The sequence below is a fragment of the Herpailurus yagouaroundi genome, unplaced genomic scaffold, assembly GCF_014898765.1.
Source record: "Herpailurus yagouaroundi ecotype Mexico unplaced genomic scaffold, PumYag 29, whole genome shotgun sequence".
NCBI classification, from domain to species: Eukaryota; Metazoa; Chordata; class Mammalia; order Carnivora; family Felidae; genus Herpailurus; species Herpailurus yagouaroundi.
This window is the reverse complement of record NW_024412377.1, coordinates 42,252,957-42,262,139: the sequence shown is the minus strand read 5'-3', so window position 1 is coordinate 42,262,139 and position 9,183 is coordinate 42,252,957. Positions and strand designations below refer to the sequence as shown.

Below are 9,183 nucleotides of genomic sequence, written 5' to 3'. Positions count from 1 at the left end.
TAATCTTCCGTTGATCACAAGCCCTACTGATAACACGAATAGTCAATTGACGCATTTTTTGTATGTTACAGGTATTGTCTAGTATTCTTTTGTTTACAATTTTTTTCAATGTTTTTATTTATTTTTGAAGGAGAGAGAGAGAGAGCATGAGCCGGGAGGAGCAGAGAGAGAGGGAGACACAGAACTTGAAGCAGGCTCCAGCCTCTGAGCTGTCAGCCCAGAGCCCAATGCGGGGCTCGAACCCACAAACTGTGAGATCGTGACCCGAGCCGAAGCCGGACACTCAACCGACTGAGCCACCCCAGGCGCCCCTATTAAAGTAAGCTAGAGAAAAGAAAGTGTTATTAAGACAAGCAAACTTTTTGGCATGATAGAAATTTTCTAGACTGCATTGTGGTGGTTACATAACTGTGTCTGTTTGCCAAACTGATTGAATGTTATACTTAAGTTGGTGCACTTTATTTTATTTAAATTACACTTCAATATAGCTGATTTTTAAACTACATATCTCTTTCGTTGTTTGTTAACATGGATTGCTTTTTGAGGTAGTGAGTGTCCTGACCCTGGAGGATTCCAAAGATAGGCCAAATGGATATCTGTCAGGCATGTAGTAGACGGGATTCCTGAGTTGGGTGCAAGCCCAGATAGATGGCCTTGGAGTACTTAGGGTTATAAAATTTAGGCTTAAGGTCAGTATTGCCTAACGCGTAGTAGAAAGAACAATGGTCCAGGAGTCAAGAGGCATTCATCCATTCGCTCATTCATTCATCATTTACTGAACACCTCCCATGTGCCCTACACGGCTCAACCGTGCTGAGCCTGAGCTGGTTCGAGTCAGGATTCCGTGCAATCACAGCTAGAAGAGCCCTAACAAATGTAAGCCCATAACTGAGGATTAAATTGGCTGATACTGACTGCAAATGCGGAAGGAGATCAACGAGGGCTTCAAGAAGTCAGGGACACCACCCACCCTTCTTCGTCTCCATTGCCTCAGCCTTGGCCCAGGCTGACCCTGCCTCCCACCCAGACAATCACAGCAGCCTCCTGACTCGTCTCCCTGAGCCCGCTCTAACTTCCGTGGACCCACTCTGTGGGCACAGTCTGGCCACAGCAGTCGGAGGGTTTCAGCGGCCTCCTGAAATCCAGATCTGACCCCACTACTCTCCCGACTAAACATTCTCCCATGCTGTTTCATGGACCCAGATTAATGTCCAAGCCCCTCAACATGGTTCATAGGACCCCCAGTGACACAGCTGTAGGTGGAAGGAAGATCAGCCAGGGAGGAGTTAGGGTATCCCTGTGGGCTGGGCCGGGGAGCAGGATGGCATGGAGAGATGATCAGGAAGCAAACCCAGCTGGCTGTGGCCTGGCTGTACTGCTGGCCTGTGCAACCCAGGCCTCCCTTTCCCAGATCATGCGGCGATGAGGCAGGTGATCTGGAAGGGTCCTTTCATGTCCAGGGGTGTAAGTCTAGGCACGTTGCCTGGCTGCCCCTCTGTCTCTGTCTCTCCGTGTGTCCCTCTCACTCAACAGACACCTTTGGAGAAAATTATTATGTGTGGATATGAGTCACAGATTAAAACTGGCTCAATCTGCAGGAGGCTTCCCAGCCCATCCTGCTGACATGGTTCTCTGCCCAGAAGAGCTCGAGGGTCATGTTACTGACCGGAAGTGCAGAAGAAAAGCTGGTGAGTGTACTTAGAAATGGGAGAAAGAATGCACTTATAGCCACTGACACTCTCCAGACAATGCTCATTCCCTGGAATCCAGTAAAAGGAAGTGAGTGGGAGACAGAATGGTCCAGTCTATCAGATCTTTCCGATGCCGTGTGTCCGGAGCGCTCAATACACTACTGGGGAGGTGTTTCCTTCCAGTCAAATGGAAAGGTCGCTAAACTGGCCATGAATGAATGGGCCCCTCAGTCTTGGCTTGACCTTGACCATGTTACTTCATTTCTTTGCCAACTAATCCAGCACAGTAAGAACAGCTCATCTTGTTAAACATTTCAGATTATTTCCAACTTCATAAGCGATACGTGTTCATTAAATAAAATATAAAGCACGAATAATTAAATATATATTTCTTGTTTTGAAGTTTACTTATTTTGAGAAAGAGACAAGGAAACAGAGAGAGCATGAGTGGGGGAGGGGCACAGAGAGAGGGAGAGAGAGAATCCCAAGTAGGCTCTGCACGGTCAGCATAGAGCCCAATGTGAGGCTGACCTCATGAACCCCAAGATCATTACCTGAGCTGAGATCAAGAGCCAGATGCTTAACTGACTGAGCCACCCAGGCGTATGTATCTATATCTATCTGTATCTATATCTATATCTATATCTATATCTATATCTATCTATATCATCTATATCTGTATGTCTATGTCTATGCCTATGTCTATGTTTATGTAGATATATCCTTTAATCTCACATTTCAACAGAACAAATGCTTTTCTGTTTTGACCAAAATGGTATTGCAATTGCACATTTCCTCCTGCACCCAATTATTTTCTTTAACAACATGTTGTGAACAGTTTTCCATGTCATTAAATTTTCTTCTACATGTGATTGGATACCCATGGGTATTCTCCGATTGAGGCCAGTCTCTGTATTTCATTTCACCCTTCAAAAACACATCCAATCCCCAAAGCACTGGCAGGCACTATAGGTTTCCTGAAGATTCTGTGGGCCGTGTAAGGGAAAGTTATATCGTCCACCAGGCTCAAACATCCCACCTGATAGTTCTGTCCTCCCTGTAGTCTGGCTTTCCAGCTGCCCCTACATAGGTACAGGGGATTTTGATTTAGTCAAATCAAATTCTGGAGAGTATTGGTGAGTGGCTGGGTGGTGATGGAAGGAGGGACAAGCCTGGCTTTGATCAGTCCCTCAAATCAGGGCTGAGCCTCACTTCATTCTAACTCCTCTGTCTACTGTGTATCCAACCTTCTTCCCTCAGACATGTCAGGGGTCAGTGGTAGACTGACAAAGCACAGCAATATTTCCTGTGGTGTGATGTGTGGGAGGATCAAAGGGGAAGTGTCTCTTACCCCGATGACCCCAGCCCCAGTGAACCTGGCCCAGCTCATGTGGGACCATGATCCTCCCTTTCTCTCCCTAGCTTCATGGGTACTGGAGGGAGGCAGTCTGACCAATTGGCACGAACTTTGGCCTAGTGTTATCACTTTTCCTGAGAAACTCAAAAGTGGCCAAGCAAACCAAAGGTCTTTTATGACCAGGAGGACAAAAGTCCACTCCAGCCATTAGCCATTGATTATTCCTCACCACGCCTTGGGCAAGATCCTTGCCCCTGTCTCACAAAGAGTACAACTGAGAGTTACTCTACCAGGTCCCTGCATGATGCCGAGATGTCTTATCAGACATGGAGGCAGGCTTGGGGCTTGTTCAGAGAGAGAAGGCTTCTTGTTTGTTTTTTAATGTTTTATTTTTGAGAGAGCGCAAACAGGGGGAGGAGTAGAGAGGGGTGGGGCAGAGGATCTGAAACCAGCTCTATGATGACAGCAGGAAGCCCCACGTGGGTCTTGAACTCATGAAGCATGAGATCATGACCTAAGCCCAAGTCTGACACTCAACTGACTAAGCCACCCAGGTGCCCCAGAGAGAGAAGGCTTCTAAAATCACACCCACTAAAGTTGGGGGTGCTGGGGTAGGGGAAGGGAGCCCCGTGTCCTGTCCTGCAGAGGACAGATTCATACCTAAAACCAGGATTCTTCACAACGACAAAACGGTAATTGTGTGAGGTAAAGGATGTGCTAACTAACCTTACTGTGGAAAATATTCTGTAATCTATACGTTATCAAATCATGACATTGTACACCTTAAGCTTACACAATGTTATATGTCAACTGTATTTCAAGAAAGCTGGAAATAAATGCATAAGTAAACAAACAAATAAGTAAATAAATGGTAAATCAAGCCAGGATGTTTTCGTTCCTGGTAGGAGTGGCAGTAACGATCTGTATCAGGAACTTTAGAAAGGTCTTAACCCTTTGGTCCAGCAATTCCATTTCCAGGAACTGCTCCTAGGGAATTAATCCTCAATATGGACAAGGCTCCACACAGAGAGGTGTTCATCGTAGTATTATTCATGACAGCTGAAAAATGAAATCAGCCATGCCTATGCTTAGCAATGGATGAATGGCTAACATTTAATTGCATTTCACTGTCGGCGAAGCATTTTCCCTGCATTGTCTCACTGAATCCTTGCAGGAACCCTGGAAGGTAAATACTGGTATTATCCCCATTTTGCAGGTAAGGAAACTGGGGCACAGAGAGATTAAAGAAAACGCCCAAGATAAAATCATTAAGAGCACAGCAGCGCCAGGATTTCCAGCAACAACAACCAAAATGCTTCTGTTGAAATGGTTTTTATTAAAAAGGATCAAAATTCATATATGGAATGACCACAATTATATAAAGCAATGATAATAATAATGATGATGATGACTCAGAGATTTATTTATTTATTTTGAAGTTTACTTATTTATTTTGAGAGAGAGCGAGCAAACAGGGGAGGGGCAGAGAGAAAGAGAATCCCAAGCAGGCTCCACACTGTCAGTAGGGAGCCTGATGTAGGGCTGGAACTCACGAACCGTGAGATCGTGACTTGAGCTAAAAGCAAGAGTCAGACACTTAGCCAACTGAGCCACCCAGGCACTCCTCAGAGATTTACTTTTAAAGACCTCAAAAAAATATTATAGTATTTCTATGCTATAATACCTATAGTATCCTCTTTAGGTACTCACTCGTTGTGTGAATATTTTGTGACTTTTGGTGGGGAAGAGTCTACTTTTCCCTATTTGACACAATTGCATATTTTTGTAATTCAGGGGAGACATGAACTTTTGTTTGTTCTTAAATAGGAATTTAGAATTAATACTGCAAAAGGATGGTTCTCAAATGGAAGTATTTTAAGCAACAGAGGAATTATCCGGGGTAAAAGGACCTTACCAGAGTAGCCACTAGAGAACCCGGGAAGTTTCTGACTGGCCCTCTTTGGTCTGACCTAGCATTACCTCAAAAGTATGCAAAGGACAGCAGAGCAGAGAAGCCAAGTAGGGGTGAGGCTCAGAAAACACATCCCGGGAGAAAACTTCCAAATGTTGGTCCCAGACCATGGGGGACAGCCCAGGAAGGTTTTTCAACGACACGCCGGGGCACAAGGAAGCTGGAGGCATCTAGGCTTACCTCTGTCTTCTGCACAGCAGGCAGACAGCAAGCTCTCCCCGCTGTGGCCACACCAAGGGGGCCAGGGAAGATGGCCCCAGGGCAGGCCCATTTCTCTCCATCGGTTTTCTCCCAACACATGCACACCCACTTTTTAAGAATGGATAATTCTTGCTCAACCTACTGTAAAAGAAGAATAAAAATTTATTTTGAAAACTTTGTCTATAACATACCATCAAGGTGGAAATACTGCGTTTGTTGGACAAATACCTTTCGAAACAGCCCCCACGCCGCTCCTAGAGAGGAATCCGGAAGCCCCTGCCCTCTGCCAAGCACTGGTTCCACCAGGGAGTCGTGAGGGCTAAGGAGGCTTCCGATGGGGACAGAGTGAACGCCTTGGCAGGCAGGCAGGGCAGGCCATCCGAGGGCAGCTGGAGAGACAGGGCCCAGGGTTTGGGCCAAGGAGGCTACAGTGAACAGGGCCGAAGGGAATGGTCAGGGGCTGCTCAGAGGTCAAGGTCAGGCCAGCACATGCTTTACCAGCCGCCTAAAGCCAGTGCCTTTATGTTTAAGAACTTGGTTAATTACAGACTTTTTCCAAAATAAAATAATAGATATCATTATAGAGAATGCAGAAAAAAAAGAGAAGTAAAAATAATGACCATTTTTCTGATACATTTCTTTTATTTTCAAATGCATTTTATTATTAAATATACTTTCCCTTTGAAAGTAAGCTAGGAGGAGTGTTCTGTGTTTCCTTTAAACTTTCCTGTGTTGTTTCAATGTTTGAGGAACACCTACTTTATTGATGTTAAGTAATGTCTACTGTTACTTTGGTAAACACAAAATAGGGCAAAAACAGTATATTTTTTTTACCTGAATATCTTCCATCTAATGTTTGGGAAACTTTGTTTTTTAGGATGCAAAGCAAATACTCAAGAAAAAAGTATATATCTTTGAAAATGATATAACTCAAAAGGTCCAGAGTGAAAATCAGCTCCCTTCCCTCCCTCTCCCGCCTCCTAGGCACCCAGTTCCCCTCTCTGGGGAAAACGGGTTTTTACTGTTTTTTTATTCATGTTGGCAGAGAGTCTCTTTGCATTTGCAAATGTATGTGTTTACATTTTTTAGTGATGTGTGTGTGTGTGTGTGTGTGTGTGTGTGTGTTTACAGTAATCAAAGTACTGCGTTCTACACCTTGCCTTTTACACAGTACAGTTGGAGGATCTTTCCACAGCACACGTAAAGAGTCGGTTGGCTGTGACCTCGCTCCTATTGACCTAAAGGGTCCTTCTTGGTGTCTAACCAGAAACCCTGACAACTCTCAGCCCCTCTACTCAGGCCTGCAGCCCCAAGCAGATGGGAGAGACAGGGAGTGGGGTGGTTCAGAGCTCCCTTGACTCCCTCCCTCCCTGCCTTCCTTCCCTCCTTCCCTCTCGTGCTTCCCTCCCCTCTCTCCCTCCCTCCCTTCCTTCCTTCCTTCTTTCCTTCCTTCCCCTCCACTGCCCCCCCTTCTTTCTTTCCTTTCCTTCCTGCTTTCTAAAACGAAAACAGCTCATCGTGGCTTTTATCTACTCTGATTACTAACGTAAAACATGCTTAATTGTAAAATGACCAGAAAGTACCAAAAAAGAAAAAAAAAAAGTCAATCCTACCACTACCCAGAAATAATCACTGTGAACATTTTAGTGTCTCTCTTTCCAGTTCTTTTTTAGGAATGTATGTATTTTTTTCACCATTTTCACCATTTTCGGGTGCACAATTCAGTGACGCTACATTCACAGTGTTGTTCAACCACGACCACTACCTAGTTCCAGAACATTTTCATTGCCCCAAAAGGACACCCTGTACCCATCAAGGGGTCATCCCTTTTCCCGTCTCCCAGCCCCGAGGAACCCTTCATCTGCTTTCTGTCTCTACGGATTTGCCTACTCTAGATATTTCCTATGAAACGGAGTCATGTAATATGTGGTCTTTTGTGTGTCGCTTCTTTCACTGAGCATAATGTCCTCAAGGTCCATCCGTGTTGTGACCTTTATCAGCAACTTCATTCCCTTTTATAGCCAAATAATATTCCATTGAAGGGTATATCATACTTTGTTTATCTATTCAGCAGTGGAGGGACCTTTGGGTTATTTCTTCCTTTGGGCTGCTGTGAACACACACATATAAGCTTTTGTTTGAACACTTGTTTTCAATTCTTTGGGGTGTATACTTTTTTTTTTTTTTAAGCAGGCTTCACATCCAGTGCCGAGTCCAACACGGGGCTTGAACTCACGACCCTGAGATCAAAACCCGAGCTGAGATCAAGAGTCGGACACTTAACTGAATGGGCCACCCAGGCGCCCCAGTTTGGGGTATATACTTAAAAGCAGACTTGCTGGGTCGAATGGTCATTCTATGTTTAACTTAGTGAGAAAATACCAGACTATTTTCTGCAGTAGCTGCACCATTTTACGTTCCTACCAGCAATGTAGGAAAATTCCAATTTCTCCACATCTTTCCCAACACTTGTTATTTTCCACTTGTTTGTTTGTGTTATAGCCATCCTCATGGATATGAAGTGGCATCTCATTGCCATTTTGATTTACATTTCCTTAATGACTAATGACATTGAGTGTCTCTTCATGTATTTGTTGGTCATTTGCATGTATTCTTTGGAGAAATATCCAAGTCCTGCGCCCAGGTAAAAAGTTGGGCTGTTGGGTCTTTTCGTGGTTTACTTATACAACTTCTTTATATGTTCTGAATACAGACCCTCAACAGATATATGATTTGCAACTGTTTTCTTTCATTCTGTGGGCTTCCTTTCACTTTCTTGGTTGTATCCCTCGATGCATAAAGGATTTTTATTTTTATGAATTCCAGTTTACCTGTGTTGTTTTTTTTTTTCTTTCCTCACTTGTGCTCCAGGTCATAAAGACTCACTCCTGTGTTTTCTTCTTATAGTTTTAGATCCTCATATCCCAGACTTTTATACATTTGAGTTTATTTTTCCTGAGCTAGAGGTCCGACTTTATTCTTTGCATGTCAGATACCCAGTTGTCCCAGCACCCTTTGTTAACGAGATTATTCTTTTCCTCTTGAATGGGTTTAGCATCCTTGTTGAAAACCAGTTGTCAAAGATGTGTAGAATTATTTCTGGACTCTCCATTCTATTCCACTGACCTATATGTAAGACTGTTCTCATGCAATACCACGCTATTTCGATCACTGTAGCTGCAGAGCACGCTTTGAACTCAGGAAGTGTGAGTGTTCACACTTAGTTTCCTTTTTCAAGATTGTTTTGGCTCTTTGGGATTTCTTGCAATTCCCGATGAATTGCAAAATTGGCTTAAAATTTACCGTCTCAACCATTTCTTAACTATGATAACCATTTTGAAGTGTACATTTCAGTGGCATTAAAAACTCCAGAACTCTGGGGCGCCTGGGTGGCGCAGTCGGTTAAGCGTCCGACTTCAGCCAGGTCACGATCTCGCGGTCCGTGAGTTCGAGCCCCGCGTCGGGCTCTGGGCTGACGGCTCGGAGCCTGGAGCCTGTTTCCGATGCTGTGTCTCCCTCTCTCTCTGCCCCTCCCCCGTTCATGCTCTGTCTCTCTCTGTCCCAAAAAAAAAATAAATAAACGTTGAAAAAAAATAATAATAAAAAAAAAAACCTCCAGAACTCTTTTCACCTTGTTAAACCGAAGCTCTAGGCCTATTCGACGGTAACTCCCCATTCTCCCCTTCCCACAGCCCCTGTCGACGGCCATGCTACTCTCTATCTGTATGACCGGACTACACTGAGTGACTTATGTAAGTGGAATCACACAGTATTTTTCTTTTGTTAGTGACTGGCTTGTTTCATTTAGTGTAATGTCCTCAAGGTTTATCCATGTTGTACCGCGCGTCAGAATTTTCCTCCTTTTTGAGGTCAGATAATGTTCCCTTGGATAGACGCACGCCACATTTGCTTCTCCACTTACCTGCCAACGGACACGTGTTGTTTCCGTGTTTTGTCTGCTA

The 9,183-nt window shown here is 44.3% G+C and overlaps 1 protein-coding gene across 1 annotated transcript in view; it reads right to left on the bottom strand.

Moving 5' to 3' along the window:
- Positions 1-4,763: 4,763 nt before the first annotated feature.
- Positions 4,764-9,183, bottom strand: part of ARHGEF37 (Rho guanine nucleotide exchange factor 37) — a 107,659-nt gene continuing 103,239 nt past the window's right edge. The window contains exon 13 of the mRNA XM_040497399.1: positions 4,764-5,359. Within this exon, the coding sequence (XP_040353333.1) occupies positions 5,081-5,359 (279 nt within the window). The 3' untranslated portion in view covers positions 4,764-5,080. The remainder of the gene's footprint in view (positions 5,360-9,183) is intronic.